The following is a 20,477-nucleotide window of genomic DNA, read 5'->3' as shown; positions in this document are numbered from 1 at the left end:
ACACACTCAACCAATGGATCAGTTAGATGGGGCACGACCAGTGGACATTCACGATACACACAGAGGTGACACCACCACAGGAGGGCATTACACCAACCCATATATAAAGGACACCACACACATGATCTGCCTATTTCCAGTGGAGACAGTCAGTGAGTAGAGACACAGGGTTGATTCAATATTACACCCACCACGTGGATTGCAGCAACTGGTTAGTCAGTCTGGGTAGCTATAGTAGGATTAGCAGTAGAGTCGAACCCGAGTAATAGAAGTGTAAATAGTTTAATAAACGTGTTGAAGTTATCTCCACGTCTGAACCTTCCTTTGTCAAGTGCACCACAAGGAAGCCGCTTATGTTACACCTACAACATAACAAATCATGGTACCAGGACTGAACTGTTTCAATCCATATAGCCATACCTCAGTGTATAGTGACAACCAGCAACGATACCCAGGCAAGATGTTCGAGATCCAGGTTCCGCAGCAGCTCCAGTGCCACGGCGATCTCAGCAAAAACTGGCGGGTATTCCGGCAAATGTTTGAAATCTTCCTGGTAGCAGCCGAACTAGAAGAAGTGGCCGATGCTGAAAAGACAGAGCTTCTCCTCACCATCGCCGGTGCCAGAGCAGAAGAAATCTTTAAAAAATTCAAGTTCTCCAAGGGGCAAAACAGGAGCAACTTCCAGGCAATCCTGAACAAATTCGGCAAATACTGTGAGGAAAACACACTCCAACCAGCAAGAAAAGGTAAGAGAAGCGCCAGTACTCACCACAATGCCGAGATCCCAGAGCAGAGAACAATTGTGATCGGCGGCCATCTTTCTAAAAGGACTGCACTTGCTCAGTTGTGCGAGAAGTGCACAGAACGGGAAGGTCCATTTGCGCATGCGCGAGACGCCGCGCATGCGCAATCACGAAAACGGCCATCGGTACAGGAACAGCGATTTCGCTTCCTACGTATGATGTCACCTGCGTCATGATGTCAGAGGCCGCGGACCTTGCCCATTTAAATGGAAAACGTCCCAAATCAAAGAAGAAATCTTTTAAAGCCGCATCACCTTCCTTCACTTGGAATGACAGTACGATGCCTCAAATTGAACCAGGAAATGAAATTAACCTCCAAAGAACCCTGCAACATGCAGTTACCTACGCCCAAACCGATGATTCCGACCTTGAATACTTCAAAACCAACCGTTACATTTTCTCTGGACCTCGCGAGCCCAATGCCAGCTCCGACGCAAACAATGATGATATGATCCTAGAAGACAACGACTCAGACAAACCTTTCACCTTGGGAGGCTACCACTGTACCAAATACGATCCGCAACTAAACGTGTTGCACATTGACGACCCCAATGACGAATTCTTCAGATTTGAGGATCTTCAGCCCAGCAAATATGACATCCCGATTCGTGAGTGCAGGATTATGCTGCGGCCTGAAACTAAGAGACAGAGAGCGGTACAAGCCCACAGAGAGCGGTCTGCTGCCACACAGAGCGTGGTCCACGCACCGCTCAGGGTTCCCAACTCTACGAAAGAAGACACGGAAGACTCCACACCACAGTCCTTGCATGAAGAAGAAGTGACTCCAGTGTCACAAGCCTCCACAGCGAGCTTGTGGACAGACTCCACGATAGAAGAAACGCAAGACCCCAGAGTGCAGTCCTTGCACACACAAGACATGACTCCAGTGTCACAAGCCTCCACAGCGAGCTCGTGGACAGCCTCCACGATAGAAGCAACGCAAGACTTAGACGTGCAGTCACTGCAGGAACAAGACCATGAGGGTCTAGCAACCTCATCTGACCAACTAGCGGCAGACGATGCAAGTCTGCCATGCTCAAGTAAACAGCAAGAAGACTATGACAGTCCACCACGCTCCAGTGCACAGCAGGACGACCATGACGGTCTATCATGCTACAGTGAAGAACAAAGCGACGATGACAGTCCAAGCCCAAATGCAGGACAACAGCAAGACAATGACAGTCCACCCACATTGTTTGCACCACCAGATGAAGACTCTGACAATGTACCCAACCCAAGTGAACAACAAGCAGCTACTGAGGCTCTACCCACGGTATGTGAGACGAGTGACGACAGCATCCCACTTTCCATGCAAGATGTGACAGACCTCAGCTAGTGTGTACAGAGGCACTCGACGATCACTGTGAGACCACTGGTGACTCCGATGACACCACGATACTTCCACCCTCATTCGTTCGAACCCTCTCCACAAGTCAATGCACTCCTGCATGCTCCGACTCCAGACGTGCAGCTTCAAGAAATCTCAGCTGACTCCAGTGAACCTGCTAAGACTCCGGACGGGGAGCATCAACAAACCAACACTGATTCAGTTAAAACAGACCAGACTCCAGATGGGGAGCAACCAAATGCCGACTCTGATTCATGTAAGCCGGACTTTACTCCAGACAGGGAGTGCCGCAACCTCAGTGATGGCATGCTCAGGGTGACAGCAGATGCCACAACGACAGGAGATGGATCACTTAATGATTACACTGGGTCAGTAATAACAAGCAGCGGCTACAGTCCAAGAGGAATACACAATATTCACCACAGCTATATCCACACATTTTTTCCACATCAGCAGTGCAGCCAATGACAGCTCATGCTGGACAAACCCAGTATTCGGGCATGCAGCAGCCAGCAGTCTATGCAGCATATTCTCAAACAGGCCAGAACTACGGATTGCCCACTAATGGAATCAAGACCGAAGGAGGACTACCGCAAGCGCAATCTGCACTACAGGCTGGATGCCTTAGTTACAGCCCAGGATTTGCTGCACCCTAGCCTGGCCAGACGGCATATTCCTATCAGATGCAAGGTTCTAGTTTCACACCATCACCAGGTATTTATGCGAGCAGCAATTCTGTTTCCAATTCGACAAGCTTCAACGGTTCTCAGCAGGATCACCCTTCCTGCACAGCATGTGGCCAGAACCAGTATGTACAGTCTTATCCAACTTCAACATATCGCACATCCATGACCTCGAATGATACTGTTGATGGTACCTCTTCAACATCAACAAGATGCCATCCGACAGCACCATCACAAACATCGACAATGAAAGGGACTCCAAATCAGACAGCGAAGTGATTTGACCACTTCTTGGTTCCTGTGGCTCAGGACGTTGATGGCGTTCATAACCAAGAGAGACATTTGACCATGTGGATTGATGGTTTTTGGACTCACATGAATGATTTGGATTTATTGTTTAATCACTGTTCCCATGACTTGTATATACCTGACATTATCTACCTGTTCTTTGTTCAATTTTCTCAAAGTGTACAGAAAATATGTAACATATAAAAAAGGGGGGATGTGGTGATGTGCATCAATGTAAATGCATGTAGGCTAGCTAGACACTAGAGGGAGCATAGGAGACATCACACACACACTCAACCAATGGATCAGTTAGATGGGGCACGACCAATGGACATTCACGATACTCACAGAGGTGACACCACCACAGGAGGGCATTACACCAACTCATATATAAAGGACACCACACACATGATCTGCCTCTTTCCAGTGGCGACAGTCAGTGAGTAGAGACACAGGGTTGATTCAATATTACACCCACCACGTGGATTGCAATAACTGGTTAGTCAGTCTGGGTAGCTATAGTAGGATTAGCAGTAGAGTCGAACCCTAGTAATAGAATTGTAAATAGTTTAATAAACGTGTTGAAGTTATCTCCACGTCTGAACCTTCCTTTGTCAAGTGCACCACAAGGAAGCCGCTTATGTTACACCTACAACATAACAAATCACCCTGGACATTGGTCCTCCTGACTCAGGTTTCTTGTACATCCCCCTCACCTTTTCCCCCCAGTATTGGCAACTGTGCCTTTAATTGAATAGTTATTCTGGGAACTCCTTCTTGGATCCCTGCTGTCTCTCCAGCTCCCTCTGCTCCTTTGAGCCTCCACCTCTTTGATCACGTTTTGGTTAACTCCAACATCTTCTTTGGATCAGCATGCACCCATAAATTCCACTGCTGTGAAGCACTTTTGGATATTTGTCTACATTGAAGGCAAATTGCTTGTTTTCTACATATAGCCCAGCAAACACATGCAGAAACAGAGGCAAGTCTTAACTTATCTGATTATTACTTTAGCTCATTACTAACTCCACCACCACCTACACTTCCTGCCTCTCCCTCCTCAGGCATTATCCTGAGGTCTCAATCTATGTGATGGACTGAACTCATGCTTGCCATTAATTCCATACCATCCCCCCCCACCCCCCCCTTGCAGCAGTAGCCACGCTCTGGCCGTCAGTCAGTCTCAGCTATTCCCTCCTAATAGTTCCCAAACCTTCGTTCCTTGGCAGATTAACAATGCCTCTGAAAATGTACCGGCCGTTTTGCAAAAATAAAAACCTTCAACCTATTTTCTCACCTCTTCTGGTTCCACAAGTTTGAATTCCATGCCTCGGCCTGTCCACGCAATGAAGTTAGAGTTGGACGGATCATCCAGGAGTGCAACTAGGAACTGCCACAGCTGGAGAGAGCCCCGGCGCTGGTATAAAGGGCCCTCTCGATATGTATTGATTTCCTGTTTGATGTCGCCTGCCAAATAGAAACAAAATATTAAATGCACCTCGTTGTGCCAACCCACCAGACAAAGTAGCAGACTATACCATGAGATGTAACGTATAAATAGTTGCTTTTTCCATTGTGTACAGAGCTGGATCATGCATTTTACTTTATAGAGAAACCTCGGAGAGGGCAAGGCCCATAAAAGCGGGACAGACTATGACTGAACAGGAGATGAGACAGTACAAGATAAATTATGTAGCAGTGAATAGGTGTCACTAAGCTGGAGTGTTTTTCTTTTAAACCTTGTAGATTACAGGAGCGAAGAGACACTGTTATCAGTTCCACAGTTTTGAACTCCTGGGAGAGAAGGTTGCCCAGTGCTGACGTTAGGACTGAGGGGGTAGGCAGCACGGTGGCGCAGTGGATTAGCCCTGCTGCCTCACGGCGCCAAGGTGCCAGGTTCGATCCCGGCTCTGGGTCACTGTCCGTGTGGAATTTGCACATTCTCCCTGTGTTTGCGTGGGTTTCGCCCCCACAACCCAAAGATGTGCATTGGCCACGTTAAATTCCCCCTTAATTGGAAAAAACGAATTGGGTACTCTAAATTTTTTTTTCAAGGACTGAGGGGGTTAACGTTAGAGACGGAGAGGACGCGGGACATGAAACTCAGCTGAAAGAACAGCCTTTAGTTCCACCTGAGCGGACAGCCCAGGCAGGAGATGACATCAGGTGAAGGGGATGAAAACCATGGTTTTGTTCTTCCCCAGTTGCTCAATTGAAGGAAGGTTCGAACTCTTTGAAGATGGATTGACATTAGTTGTGGATGCGCCAGAATCATAGAATTTGCAGTGCTGAAGGAGGCTATTCGGCCCATCGAGTCTGCACCCGCCCTCAGAAAGAGCACCCCACTCAAGCCCACGCCTCCACCCTATCCCAGTAACCCCACCCAACCTTTTTGGACACTAAGGACAATTTAGCATGGCCAATCCACCTATCCTGCATATCTTTGGACTTTGGGAGGAAAAGGGAGCACCCGGAGGAAACCCTCGCGCACACGGGGAGAACGTGCAGACTCCCCACAGACAGTGACCCAAGCCGTGAATCGAAACTGGGACTCTGGAGCTGTGAAGCAACGGTGCTAACCACTCTGCCACCGTGCTGCCCTAGTGCCGGGTGCCACCAACATAGGAGTGGAAACACACCTCTAGAGGTGATGGCAGGAGTGGAGAGGGAAGTCATCACCAGAGGTGCAGCGGTGGCATCGGAACAGGTGGCAAGGACTGCCCCACAGAGTTGGATAACAGGAGAGGCATTGCAAGAGGATGATAGTGAACTGTGTTAAAAACTGCAGCAGGGTCAAGGAGGACAAATTGGAATAATACATCATGGTCACAGTCACACAGGATATGTTTTAATGGAAAATCTAGGATACAGGATTAGTCAACCAAGAAGAGGTACTTAGGTCCTTTGGATTTATTGGCTGTAGTAGGACAGCAAAACTGGGTGGTGACCCATCATTTGGAAGTCCAGGGAGAGTATAGATTGGAGAAAGAGAAGGTGAGATGAGTCATGTTTCCAATATATTCAGGGTGCAAAAACACCTTCTAGCATCAAGTGGCAGCTAGTGGGTGAGTAAATTGTACATTAAATATTTTGATTTAAACCATTCACTTTAATATTAAAACCTCAGAAGCAAATAAACAGACAAAATCGGACCACACATTGATGGTCGAACCTGGTAAACTGACCAGCAGAGGCCTGGTGGAAGTAGGAAGCAAGCACATCCCTCGTACTTGATATAAAATGTAGTGTTGGGGTGGAAAGCAGAATATTACACAACACGATAGCTATGCTCACACTTCATTGAGAGGCTCCTGTGCTGGACTGCATTCAGCAAATGGTAATAAACTCCATTCCCAGTAGAGTCAGACTGAGCCACTGTTTCCAATGGAAAATCCACTTGAGTACATTCAAGGAAATGTGCCCAGCCAGGAATAACTAGGCACAGTTTGGTTTGTGAAAGGGCTGCATTAACAGCTTTTACTTGGATCGCACACAAGTTTTAGGCGTGAGGGTGCCAAGTTAAAAATCAACTTCCACAACTATCACTCCTCTCTTCTGTTGGTTCTATGATGTAATATGTAAAGATACATTTATATCTGTGTCGTATCTTGTGTCTTCCCATCCCTTTTCACAATGGCATGAACTAAAATATCCTGAGAACATGCGATCGAGTTTAGCATGGGCAGGACACTTATCAGGTGAGCCAGTCAAGGCTTTAATTGCATTGGCTGACTTGCATTGTTTGAACTGGATGAAATTACTACTCCGGGCCATTCATTCATTCCCACAAATTATATTTGATGTTTCAGAACTCAGTGTACATGTGGAACTCTTTATTGCAGAGCATTCTGGAGAAAATGAAAAATCCTTGTAATCTCTATTATGCTTGTGGATGTGATGCACAAATCTTATTCTAGTCTGCAACATCCTACACTCGTATTGGGTCCTTGTTTCAGGGCAACATTGCATTAAAATGTGATCGTCATAGTCCCCTTGTTGGCTACTGTGTTACACCTCAGACAAGGAGGGAAAACTTTGACTCTAGGCGGGATCTTCCACTTCCGATGAAGTGAACGGAGATTTGAATGGCTCGTCGCACTCGACGAGAGGGAACCCGCTTTGACGGAGCTGGAAAATCCCGAATACTGCTAACATTAACTTTATTCCATCTTATTCAGTCGCGACTGAAAGTAATTTCAAGTCACTCCTCAGATGAGTTTGTTTTTGGTGTAGAACGGGGATTGTTCCCCCTGAACCGTCAGGTTCAAATCCAAATTGATTCTTCAATCTACACTTGCTAGAGCGGCAAGTCGAAAACTGGAAAGGCTCCCAGCCTCAGGTCTGTGTGGAGTTTGCACATTCTCCCCGTGTCTGCGTAGATCTCACCCCCACAACCCAAAGCTGTGCAGGTTGGGTGGATTGGCCACTGTTTGAGGTCCACCAACAAAACGGAAGAAAGAAAAACAAACTGAGGGACAAAGCAAAAAAGGGCCATTCCTGTTAGGGGCAGCACGGTAGCATTGTGGATAGCACAATTGCTTCACAGCTCCAGGGTCCCAGGTTCGGGTCCGGCTTGGGTCACTGTCTGTGCGGAGTCTGCACATCCTCCCCGTGTCTGCGTGGGTTTTCTCCGGGTGCTCTGGTTTCCTCCCACAGTCCAAAGATATGCAGGTTAGGTGGATTGGCCATGATAAATTGCCCTTAGTGCCCAAAATTGCCCTTAGTGTTTGGTGGGGTTGCTGGGCTATGGAGATAGGGTGGAGGTGTTGACCTTGGGTAGGGTGCTCTTTCCAAGAGCCGGTGCAGACTCGATGGGCCGAATGGCCTCCTTCTGCACTGTAAATTCTATGACAAATAACAAAGATCAACGGAAATTTAAAAACCTCAAATAAGAGTGCAGTTTAAGGGGTCAATAAAGCACTCCAACCCCTGCGGTGCCCACCAGGCATGGAAAGCCTCGATGGTGTCTGTAGACACTGCATGCTCCCTTTCCAGGGACACCTAGCCGCGAATATATAGGTACATTGGCCATGCTAAATTGCCCCTTAATTGGAAAAAAATTAATTGGGTACTCAAAATTTATTTATTATTCTCCGGGCCGGAGAATCGCGCGGGGGGGGGCCCGCCAACCGGCGCGGTGCGATTCCCGCGCCCGCCGAATCTCCGGTGCCGGAGACGTCGGCAACCGGCGGGGGCGGGATTCACGCCAGCCCCCGGCGATTCTCCGACCCGGCGGGGGGTCGGAGAATGACGCCCCATAAAGCAGAGTTTTTGATTTTCAGTTTATTGAAAACTTGAGATACCATTCACCCGCAGTGATACAATTAAAGTCCTAACCTTCGAGTTTGTCGGGAACCACAGAGGCATCATCGCTGTAGGGTCTCAGCTGTTTCTCGTATGAAAAGTCTGGAATGTAAAGAGGCAATATCATCAATTTTATTCTCGCCTGACTCAATCCAATGCCTTGTCAATGGCCCTGCTTTTGAACAATGAAAGCGGATCCAGGGACTGGCTAAAGATGGAAGACATGGTGAGAATACGTTCACGGTATCACAATGATGTAGTGAAGTTATATTAATTTTTGAGTCTGTGATTTATGCTGCAAAACGGTAAAATTCAATTCTAGTACTCATTTTTTGCAGTACTCAAGAAAATGTAGTGCTTAACTTTGCAATGCTGATTGATAATTATTTGTATGAGCACTTGCTATGCTCAAAACACTTCAGATGTATAATTCCAGTGTATAGAAATAGATGGACTTTGTGAAGACATTCTTAGTATCTTGGAAATGTTCCTCTTGGTGTGTTTACATTTTTAAGGGGGAACAAATTTGACTTAAGTGCAAACAATTGAGAGTCTGGATTGCTGAACACTTTGGGGGATGTAAATTGCCTGTTCAGAGTGAGCTGTACTCAAATAATAGACATCAGGAGATATGCAATGTCATAACTGTTTAGTGTGCCCTTCAGAATACAGTGCACATGTGTCTTGGCTTAACTTCAGATTTTAAGTCTGGATGTTGACGTTAGTAGCTATGGGCGGGATTCTCTGGTCCGCCAGCTGTGTGTTTCTTGGCCAGGCACCATTCATTGGTGGCAGTATTCTATCTTTCTATTGAGTGTCAATGGGATATCAAATTGTAACCACCTCACGCCGCCTTGAACCCGTTGGCGGGGGTGCGTTGTCGCCGGGAAAATTGAATTGCAACAACCGGAGAATTCTGGCCATATATTCTTCATGTTTGCTTAACAATTATAAAGGTCATTCACAATGGGCGCGATCCAATGGACGCGCTGTGCCGGAAAAGCAGCTCGCCGCGGCGCAGCTTGGCTGATTAAAGCTGGGAGACCCCGCTCCCGGGATCTACTCGACTCGCAATGTCTTGCGAAGTCCAACGCGATCTGGCGAGACGTGATGTGAATCCCGCCCACAATGGGCGGGATCGCTTCTTGGCAAATCTTTTTATTAGAGCGAGACAGCTAGCCTCATTCTAATGTTCAGATTCCCGAAGTACCTGAAGCTTTGGGATTCATCCCCTTCGCTTCGGAGACATCAGGTGAGCGCCGTTCAGCACTGGTCCCCATGAATGGGGACCAGATGGAACGGCACTTGCGGGGGTCTCCCAAGGAATCAGCGACCCCCAGCTGCATACCCTTTGGTGGTGGTGCCCTGGCACTGCTGGTGCCACTTGGGTGCCAGTCTGGCACTGTCAAGGTGCCCAGGTGGAACTGCCAGGTGGCATGGGCACTACCAGGATGCCAGTTTGGCACTGCCAAGGTGCTAAGCTGGAATTTTATGCACACGCGCGATCGGGCCAGGGGTGCCCTGCGTGGGTGTTAGGGGTTGGAGGGGGGCTGCGGACCCTCCCATAGTGCTTTCGCGCTGGGGGAGGGGAGGTTGTGGATCACTTTGGGGGCCTCAGAGAACAGGGCGCCATTTCAAAATGGCATCGTGATCTCGCGCCACAATGGGAAGTTCCAGCGAGCGGAGCTCACCACTGTACAAAACAGTACTATGTGCGGCCTCGGCCACATATTCCCCATTCAGGCCTCTTATGCAACGTGGGTTGCATTGAATAGCCATATGTTTCTTTGCACTGCAAGCGTCAGGCAGCATGTGGCTAAAAGAATTGCGCCCATTATATATTTTTTTATTGTCTGATTTCTTTTGGCATCAGGGCCAGGATTCTCCGATCTGAGTTCGCCCGCCACCGCTGTCAACGAGAATGGCGAATTTGCTGCTAGAGAATCCCAGTCATGGGTGAGGGCGGAGAATTCCAGCCCTGAACTACTATAAAAATATAAAAGGCAATGGGAGAGGACAGGGCAATGGACTGAAATGATTCTAGAGAACAGGACAGCTGGATCTGTGGTGTTAAATTCTATTATTCAAAATGAGACTCGGGGCAGATTTCTATGGCCCTGGTGGGGAGGAGATGGGGCTGGGCCGGAAAATGCGGAGTGCCAATCAAAGGTCCACTGACTTCTATGGGACCAGAATATCCCAGGAGGGTCTGGAAAATTCCACCCTTCATGTACAAAGAACCTGTTGCTCAGAAGGGAAGGGGGGAGAGGAGCAGAGCATTAGTAATTGGGGACTCGATAGTCAGGGGCACAGATAGGAGATTTTGTGGGAGCGAGAGAGACTCACGTTTGGTATGTTGCTTCCCAGGTGCAAGGGTATGTGATGTCTCGGATCGTGTTTTCCGGGTTCTTAAGGGGGAGGGGGAGCAGCCCCAAGTCGTGGTCCACATTGGCACTAACGACATAGGTAGGAAAGGGGACAAGGATGTCAGGCAGGCTTTCGGGGAGCTAGGATGGAAGCTCAGAACTAGAACAAACAGAGTTGTTATCTCTGGGTTGTTGCCCGTGCCACGTGATAATGAGATGAGGAATAGGGAGAGAGAGCAATTAAACACGTGGCTACAGGGATGGTGCAGGCGGGAGGGATTCAGATTTCTGGATAACTGGGGCTCTTTCTGGGGAAGGTGGGACCTCTACAGACAGGCTGGTCTACATCTGAACCTGAGGGGCACAAATATCCTGGGGGGGAGATTTGTTAGTGCTCTTTGGGGGGGGTTTAAACTAATGCAGCAGGAGCATGGGAACCTGGATTGTAGTTTTAGGGTACGGGAGAAAGAGAGTATAGAGGTCAGGAGCACAGATTTGACGTCGCAGGAGAGGGCCAGTGTTCAGGTAGGTGGTTTGAAGTGTGTATACTTCAATGCCAGGAGTATACAAAATAAGGTAGGGGAACTGGCAGCATGGGTTGGTACCTGGGACTTCGATGTTGTGGCCATTTCAGAGACATGGACAGAGCAGGGACAGGAATGGATGTTGCAGGTTCCGGGGTTTAGGTGTTTTAGTAAGCTCAGAGAAGGAGGCAAAAGAGGGGGAGGTGTGGCGCTGCTAGTCAAGAGCAGTATTACGGTGGCGGAGAGGATGCTAGATGAGGACTCATCTTCCGAGGTAGTATGGGCTGAGGTTAGAAACATGAAAGGAGAGGTCACACTGTTGGGAGTCTTCTATAGGCCTCCAAATAGTTCTAGGGATGTAGAGGAAAGGATGGCGAGGATGATCCTGGATAACAGCGAAAGTAACAGGGTAGTTATTATGGGAGACTTTAACTTTCCAAATATTGACTGGAAAAGATATAGTTCGAGTACATTAGATGGGTCGTTTTTTGTACAATGTGTGCAGGAGGGTTTCCTGACACAATATGTTGACAGGCCAACAAGAGGCGAGGCCACGTTGGATTTGGTTTTGGGTAATGAACCAGGCCAGGTGTTAGATTTGGAGGTAGGAGAGCACTTTGGGGACAGTGACCACAATTCGGTGACGTTTACATTAGTGACGGAAAGGGATAAGTATACACCGCAGAGCAAGAGTTATAGCTGGGGGAAGGGCAATTATGATGCCATTAGACGTGACTTGGGGGGGATAGGTTGGAGAAGTAGGCTGCAAGTGTTGGGCACACTGGATAAGTGGAGCTTGTTCAAGGAACAGCTACTGCGTGTTCTTGATAAGTACGTACCGGTCAGGCAGGGAGGAAGGCGTAGAGCGAGTGAACCGTGGTTTACCAAAGAAGTGGAATCTCTTGTTAAGAGGAAGAAGGAGGCTTATGTGAAGATGAGGTGTGAAGTTTCAGTTGGGGCGATGGATAGTTACAAGGTAGCGAGGAAGGATCTAAAGAGAGAGCTAAGACGAGCAAGGAGGGGACATGAGAAGTATTTGGCAGGTAGGATCAAGGAAAACCCAAAAGCTTTCTATAGGTATGTCAGGAATAAGCGAATGACTAGGGTAAGAGTAGGGCCAGTCAAGGACAGGGATGGGAAGTTGTGTGTGGAGTCTGAAGAGATAGGCGAGATACTAAATGAATATTTTTCGTCAGTATTCACTCAGGAAAAAGATAATGTTGTGGAGGAGAATGCTGAGACCCAGGCTATTAGAATAGATGGCATTGAGGTACGTAGGGAAGAGGTGTTGGCAATTCTGGACAGGCTGAAAATAGATAAGTCCCCGGGGCCTGATGGGATTTATCCTAGGATTCTCTGGGAGGCCAGGGAAGAGATTGCTGGGCCTTTGGCTTTGATTTTTATGTCATCATTGGCTACAGGAATAGTGCCAGAGGACTGGAGGATAGCAAATGTGGTCCCTTTGTTCAAAAAGGGGAGTAGAGACAACCCCGGCAACTACAGACCGGTGAGCCTCACGTCTGTAGTGGGTAAAGTCTTGGAGGGGATTATAAGAGAAAAGATTTATAATCATCTAGATAGGAATAATATGATCAGGGATAGTCAGCATGGCTTTGTGAAGGGTAGGTCATGCCTCACAAACTTTATCGAGTTCTTTGAGAAGGTGACTGAACAGGTAGACGAGGGTAGAGCAGTTGATGTGGTGTATATGGATTTCAGTAAAGCGTTTGATAAGGTTCCCCACGGTAGGCTATTGCAGAAAATATGGAGGCTGGGGATTGAGGGTGATTTAGAGATGTGGATCAGAAATTAGCTAGCTGAAAGAGATCAGAGGGTGGTGGTTGATGGGAAATGTTCAGAATGGAGTTCAGTTACAAGTGGCGTACCACAAGGATCTGTTCTGTGGCCGTTGCTGTTTGTCATTTTTATCAATGACCTAGAGGAGGGCGTAGAAGGGTGGGTGAGTAAATTTGCAGACGACACTAAAGTCGGTGGTGTTGTTGACAGTGTGGAAGGAAGTAGCAGGTTACAGAGGGACATAGATAAGCTGCAGAGCTGGGCTGAGAGGTGGCAAATGGAGTTTAATGTAGAGAAGTGTGAGGTGATTCACTTTGGAAGGAATAACAGGAATGCGGAATATTTGGCTAATGGTAAAGTTCTTGGAAGTGTGGATGAGCAGAGGGATCTAGGTGTCCATGTACATAGATCCCTGAAAGTTGCCACCCAGGTTGATAGGGTTGTGAAGAAGGCCTATGGAGTGTTGGCCTTTATTGGTAGAGGGATTGAGTTCCGGAGTCATGAGGTCATGTTGCAGATGTACAAAACTCTGGTACGGCCTCATTTGGAGTATTGCGTACAGTTCTGGTCACCGCATTATCGGAAGGACGTGGAGGCTTTTGAGAGGGTGCAGACGAGATTTCCCAGGATGTTGCCTGGTATGGAGGGAAAATCTTATGAGGAAAGGCTAATGGACTTGAGGTTGTTTTCATTGGAGCGAAGAAGGTTAAGAGGAGGCTTAATAGAGGCATACAAAATGATCAGGGGGTTAGATAGGGTGGACAGTGAGAGCCTTCTCCCGTGGATGGAAATGGCTGGCACGAGGGGACATAACTTTAAACTGAGGGGTAATAGATATAGGACAGAGGTCAGAGGTAGGTTCTTTACGCAAAGAGTGGTGAGGCCGTGGAATGCCCTACCTGCAACAGTAGTGAACTCGCCAACATTGAGGGCATTTAAAAGTTTATTGGATAAGCATATGGATGATAATGGCATAGTGTAGGTTAGATGGCTTTTGTTTCAGTGCAACATCGTGTGCCAAAGGGCCTGTACTGCGCTGTATCGTTCTATGTTCTATAACTCTGCTTGAATGCCTGAATTTATGTGTGGGTCATAGAAGACCCGGCTTTGCCCATCAGGTATCTGTGCTAATTGCCAAATCAAGCAAGTTATCTGTAGCAGCAGTAGGCCAATGAGATCATGTTTGATTAGAACTTCAGCTCCATCTATCTGCCTTTGTTCAACGTCCCTTGATTAAGAAATTTAGAGTACCCAATTCATTTTTTCCAATTAAGGGGCAATTTAGCGTGGCCAATCCATCTACCCTGCACATCTTTGGGTTGTGGGGGCGAATCCGTGGGGAGAGTGCAAACTCCACATTGACAGGACCCAGGACCCGGGATCGAACCTGGGACCTCGATGCCATGAGGCAGCAGTGCGCCACCGTGCTGCCCTTTTGATAGACTTAAAACAACAACAAAAATTGATCTCAGCCTGGGAAAGTTCAATTAACCCAACATCCATCAACTTTAAGGGAGAGTTCTGGATATCCACTGCTCTTTGTGAGAAGCAACACTTTCTAATTTCACTCCTAAAAGGCCCAATTCAAATGTGTGCCATGCTCTGGAATCCCTAACTGGTGAAAATAGTTTCTCTGTATGTACCCTATCAAATCCCATAATCATTTTTGCACAGATTATACTGTTTTCTATATTCAATTTTATCTCTAGTCTTATTTACCATATCAGTGTCAACACGTTATCGGAAGAACATCACTTGAGCCAATGCTTCAATGTTGTGTCAATACATTTATTTTATAACTCCCTTAATTACAACGAGATTGGGATAACTGCTTGTTTTTCTCCTCATGGTATCAGTTAATGCGGCAGTCAGTTTTAATTTCTCATTCAAAGTGCACAGCCCAAATTTGGAAGGACAGAATAATTTTGCATGGAAAGTAAATGTCACAGGCCCACCATTTGACTTAACTGAAGTGGTGTTGAAAATAAACAGTACAGAATGAACATCTGAAAACTTGACATGCACTTTAATACGACCATTCTGGTTTACAGGCATGGTGATTTGACTTTTCAATATTATACGAGTAGACATATTGCTCTCCTTTAGGGGCCTTACAAATAGAGGTCTCTCAAATAGCATGGGATAAATAAGTGGGTAATTTGTTTCCGGTGATGTTGGTTGGGATATTGGGAAAACTGCATATTTTTCTCCTAATAGGGCCATGGGCTATTTTACATTCAATTGAGCTGGCAGTTTTAGTTTCTCACTCAAAGGACTGTGCCTCTGGCCATTCCCGTGAATCGTGTTTGTAGCCTGCTGATTTAACATATATTAGTCAAAAATATGCCAAGTGACATTTTCTGTTGGAATTGAATAGAAACTGTATGAAAAATAAATTACACAATTGCCCCATGACCTCAACAACTATACCTATATTGTGATGTGATGTGAGAGGAAACCTATTCACATAATGAGTGGTTCACTTCTGAAATGGACTACTTGGAAGTGTGGTGGAGGCAGGTTCAATTGAGGCATTCAAGAGGGCATTAGATGATTATTTGAACAGAAACAATGTACAAGGGTGGGGGGGAAAGGCAGGGAAATGGCACTAAGCTACGATGCTCGTTTGGAGAGCTGGTGCACACATGATGGGCCAAATGGCATCCTTCAGCAACCTGCAGTTATCCAAAATCAATGGTCTAACCGCAATCAATTGGATGTGGCCAACTAAATACCACAAGAGTGATGAAAACGTCAGAGGTGAACTGTAAAAGCCTGCTACATTTGGATGCGATCTCAAGATACTGGGTGCCTTAATTCTTGACAAATCATAGATGGTTATGCACTTTGGTAGGATGAATGGAGGAACAGACTGTTTTCTAAATGGAAAAATGCTGAGGAAATCAGAAGGACAAAGGGACTTCTAAGGTTAACATGTCAGCAGTTAGGAAGGCAAATACAACATTAGCATTCATGTTGAGAGGGCTAGAATGCAAGAGAAGAGATGTACTTTTGAGGCTGTATACGGCTCTACTCAGACCCCATTTAGAGTATTGTAAGCAGTTTGGGGTCCGAAGGAAGGATGTCCTGGCCTTGGAAAGGGTCCAGAGGAGGTTCACAAGAATTATCTTGGAATGAAGAGCTTGTTATATAAGAAACGGTTGAGGACTGAGTCTGTACTCTATGGAGTTTAGAAGGATGAGGGGGGATCTTACTAAAACTTACAGGATACGGAGAGGCCTGGATAGAGTGGACGTGGAGAGGATGTTTCCACTAGTAGGAAAAACTACAACCCAAGGGCACAGCCTCAGACTGATGGGACAATCCTTTAAAACAGAGATGAGGAGGAATTTCTTCAGCCAGAGGATGGTGAATCTGTGGAACTCGTTGCCGCAGAAGGTCATGGAGGCCAAATCACTGAGTGTTTATAAGACAGAGATAGATAGGTTCTTGATTAATAAGGGAATCTGGGGTTAAGGGACGAAGGCAAGAGAATGGGGATGAGAAACAAATCAGCCATGATTAAATGGCAGCGCTTCGATGGGTCGAGTGTCCTAATTCTGCTCCTATGTCTCATGGTCTTATGGCCTGTTAATCAGCTAAGGAACTTGGATCTATTGTTGGTTCCATAAATCGCCCAGTTTATTTTCCACCTTGTGCTTGCATTTATCTTCTTTTGCACAGCAACCACCATCTGGTCTCTTTGCGAGTGAGGAGGAACTGCATTTAAACTGTAAAAAGGAAATCTCAGGTAGTAAGATAGAAAATGCTGGAGGGGCTGATTAATGGGCAGGATGCTTGGACCTGTGGGCGAGGTGGCTTGCGGCAGGCGAGAGAAATAGCTGCGGGTTAAGGAAGGTCAACACCAGTGTTGGAAGGGAAGCAGCAACCCTCTTGGGAAGGGAAGTGGCAGCCTTGGAGGTGGAAGTTCAGGGAGCGGCACATGGGAAAGGTAGCCAGGGCCCGAGGCAGGAAATCGACTGCTCCCTTGGCATATTAGCAGAGGTCATTCAGGGTCGTGTGGACAAGGCTCAGTAAGTGGAAATGATTTGGAAGATGCTCCACTAGCATCAGTTAGTCCAGTTGTTTCTCCAGTTGTCTAAAGATGGCGCACTGCCTTCATTCAAATCAACTGTGAAGAATATTCAGAGATTCTTTATTCAGTATTTTTTTAAAATTCATTCTTTCAAAATGTTTACATAAAAGTTTAATGCTGACAGGAAGACATCAATTAATTCAATGTATTGTGACAACTAAAGTAATGACAGTCAATGTTTTAAGTTTGATTTTGTGCTTTTAGACTCAGCAATTTCACTGGATTAATTTGCCTGAGTGTGGCCATTATATACATGGTGGAAATGCGCAATTGAAACAAAAACTAATTCAAGGAGGTGGGTAACTTTCCTACCCTTCCTCGATCCTGTTACAACTACTTTTAATATTTATCTCTTATGTAGACGATTAAAGTAAATTTAGGGGCGAACAACCTACTTAAACCGACAGTAATGACACACCAAAATTCTGAGGTAGTCGGGTTGTAGAATGTCTGGCATTTGTAAAAATTAAATCATCCTAATTTCCCAATACATGATAAATGCTCATTTCTTCCAAATGATTGGCTACCACATCAAAAATGATGTTCTTCATTTTCTTTTATAAATTTAGAGTACCCAAATTTTTTTTCCAAATTAAGGGACAATTTAGCATGGCCAATCCACCTAACCTGCACATCTTTGGGTTGTGGGGGCGAAACCCACACAGTCACGGGGAGAATGTGCAAACTCCACACGGACAGTGACCCAGGACCGGGATTCGAACCCGGGTCCTCAGCACCATAGGCAGCAATGCTAACCACTGTGCCACGTGCCGCCTGATGTTTTTCATTTTAAAGGGACATAAAATGACTTAGCAATAACCCTCATGAGGACCACGGGGAATCACTCATCCATGTCCCTGTCGGGCCCGTGGAGCACGAGTTCTCATAGTAACGGGCGGAGGCCTGTCCAGCTGCGACTCGTTACCAAGCCCTTTAAATACCAGCCCAGACCAGGAGTCCCGGGCTGGCACACTTGTTTTGTGCACCATGGGTGCGGCTTTACTTGTGAGTCTGAAATAAAATTAGTTAAACCTTCATCTTCTCGTCTCGTCTCTTGGTTTAACTACACTGGCGATGAGGAGCAAGAACAGGATTGTGGACAGCCCTGCCTGAAAAAAAGCCAATACTTCTGGTAAAGAAGTGGATGAAGAGACCCTAGAAATGCCATTATTTGGGAAAATTGAGCCGCATGATGCGAGTGTGGGGAATTGACTCAGTTTGTCGAAATAATGCGCTATTTCTTTCATGTGAATTGCTTTGAAAGTGACGACCGCCAAAAGGTAATACCTTTGACTGCTTGTGGAGCCCCCACATTCGACATCATTAAAAGTCCGACTTACCCGGCAGCCCCAAAATATTTAACGAGCTGGTAGAATTATTAGCAAACCACTACAACCCAAGAACATCGGTAAGTCTCCAGTGCTACAGGTTTAATACAGCCAGATGAATCCCTGGAGAACCTGTAATGGAGTTCCTGACCAGGCTCAGGAAACTGGCAGAACACTGAGTAAGGGTCGCTCCTGCCAGAGATGCTATGGAACAAACTGGTATGCGGGATAAACAATGGCGTAACACCGCGAAAACTGCTTGTAGAACCAACCCCTGACCTCAAAAGAGCCAAATAGCTGGGAAACCTGGAAAATGACGATGAAGGAGACCAAGAACTCCAAGAGTCAATGGACTGTAGTGTGCTCAATGTCAGACGTCCATAGTATAGGAAAACCAGGCTCCCTGTAGAAAGCAACTCTGTGCCCCACCAACCACCCGTTCACCACTCAGCCACAGCATGCAAGAATGTGCGCCAAAGGCCGCAGACTCCCTGAAATGTTAGAGAATCTTCCCCAGAAGAGTTTGGGGAGCAGTTACAAGTGTACTGTACCTGCGGCCAAAGGATACGCCCAAGACAAGGCTGCCAGAGTCGTCAGTATGCGTACCGCCCAGGCCGTAAGCCAAATCCCCCTCAGGCCCGGGCTTTGCAAATCCATCGGCCTGAACACGATGGACTGATGAAGCTGAACCGCATCACCATCCCCTAAAGTTGCCCTTATCAGGGCAGCACGGTGGCACAGTGGCTAGCACTGCTGCCTCATGGCGCCGAGGTCCCTGGTTCGATCCCGGCTCTGGGTCACTGTCCGTGTGGAGTTTACACATTCTCCCCGTGTCTGCGTGGGTTTCACCCCCACAACCCAAAGGTGTGCAGGCTAGGTGGATTGGCCACGCTAAATTGCCCCTTGATTGGAAAAAATGAATTGGGTACTCTAAATTTAAAAAGGAAAAGTTGCCCTTATAAAAATTAAACTCCGGATCAATGGTCACCCCTTGGAAATGGAAGTGAATGGAAGCATTCATGTGGAAATGAACTGCACAATATCCTGTGCAGACTTAGCAGATGTCTGCTGGAATAGCAGTCGGGATGGTACAACTGCTCTCTTTGAGTTTGGCCCAACAGGAAGAAGCTAGGGGTCCTGCTCCTAATTTCTAACTAGTGTGCGGACACCAGTCTGCCAACATTCGCTTTTGAATTGCATCGGAAGAATAAGTACTTGGCCATTAGGCACATAGGTGAACTCCTTCAAAATGGAAGGAAAGAAGACTGGAAATTTTTGTATTGTTCCATTGGATCTGTTACAGAAATTGTTGCACAACTTCAACAAAAGATCATGGGCAGGGTTTTCCAATCCTGCCGCCCTGAGACCGTAAATTCCCGCCAGAGGTCCACGGACCTTTCAATGGTTCGTCAAATTTTCCATCCCGCCCATGACGATTTCCGTGGTGGGCTGGACGGGAATGTTTGCCCCCTGATTGGCTGCAAACCACTAACCACTCAGGAAGTCAAAACACTCCAATTCATGAAGGAGCGGCAAGCTAGTCAGAAGATTCACCACACCAGTGCCTACTAGTTTCATGACTAAATTTCATTCCCAACTTTCTTATTCAATTTATTTTTAAACTAGCACCTGCTCGAACAATGCTAAATGTTCGAAAGTAATTTGTCGCTCTCCCAAGAGATAAAACAAGATGTACTGGTGAATAAAAATAAAATTATAAGGAAGCAGATGCTTTAAATATTTACTGAGAAACCAAAAGAAAAAGGACGATTAATGAACAAAAACCTGGTGCCGGTAGACAGGATAAAAGTGTCGATTGCGATCTATCTCACTGGTCCCAGTATATATACGCATTACACACTCCGGACATTAGACACAATTTACAGACTGAGACAGTGACCATTGTGAAATGGTCATTCTGATGTGGAGAAGTTAATATC

The 20,477-nt window shown here is 46.6% G+C and overlaps 1 protein-coding gene across 3 annotated transcripts in view; it reads right to left on the bottom strand.

The window, feature by feature from the left end:
* Positions 1–20,477, bottom strand: part of etv4 (ETS variant transcription factor 4) — a 117,494-nt gene that overhangs the window by 29,322 nt on the left and 67,695 nt on the right. For all 3 annotated transcript variants that reach the window (XM_072487256.1, XM_072487258.1, XM_072487259.1), the window contains 2 exons: positions 8,460–8,528; positions 4,420–4,589 (listed from right to left, as the gene is read on the bottom strand). In XM_072487256.1, the coding sequence (XP_072343357.1) occupies positions 4,420–4,589; positions 8,460–8,528 (239 nt within the window). The remainder of the gene's footprint in view (positions 1–4,419; positions 4,590–8,459; positions 8,529–20,477) is intronic.

This window comes from Scyliorhinus torazame, chromosome 21, assembly GCF_047496885.1.
Source record: "Scyliorhinus torazame isolate Kashiwa2021f chromosome 21, sScyTor2.1, whole genome shotgun sequence".
Classification (NCBI taxonomy): domain Eukaryota; kingdom Metazoa; phylum Chordata; class Chondrichthyes; order Carcharhiniformes; family Scyliorhinidae; genus Scyliorhinus; species Scyliorhinus torazame.
This window is presented reverse-complemented; position numbering and strand designations above follow the sequence as displayed.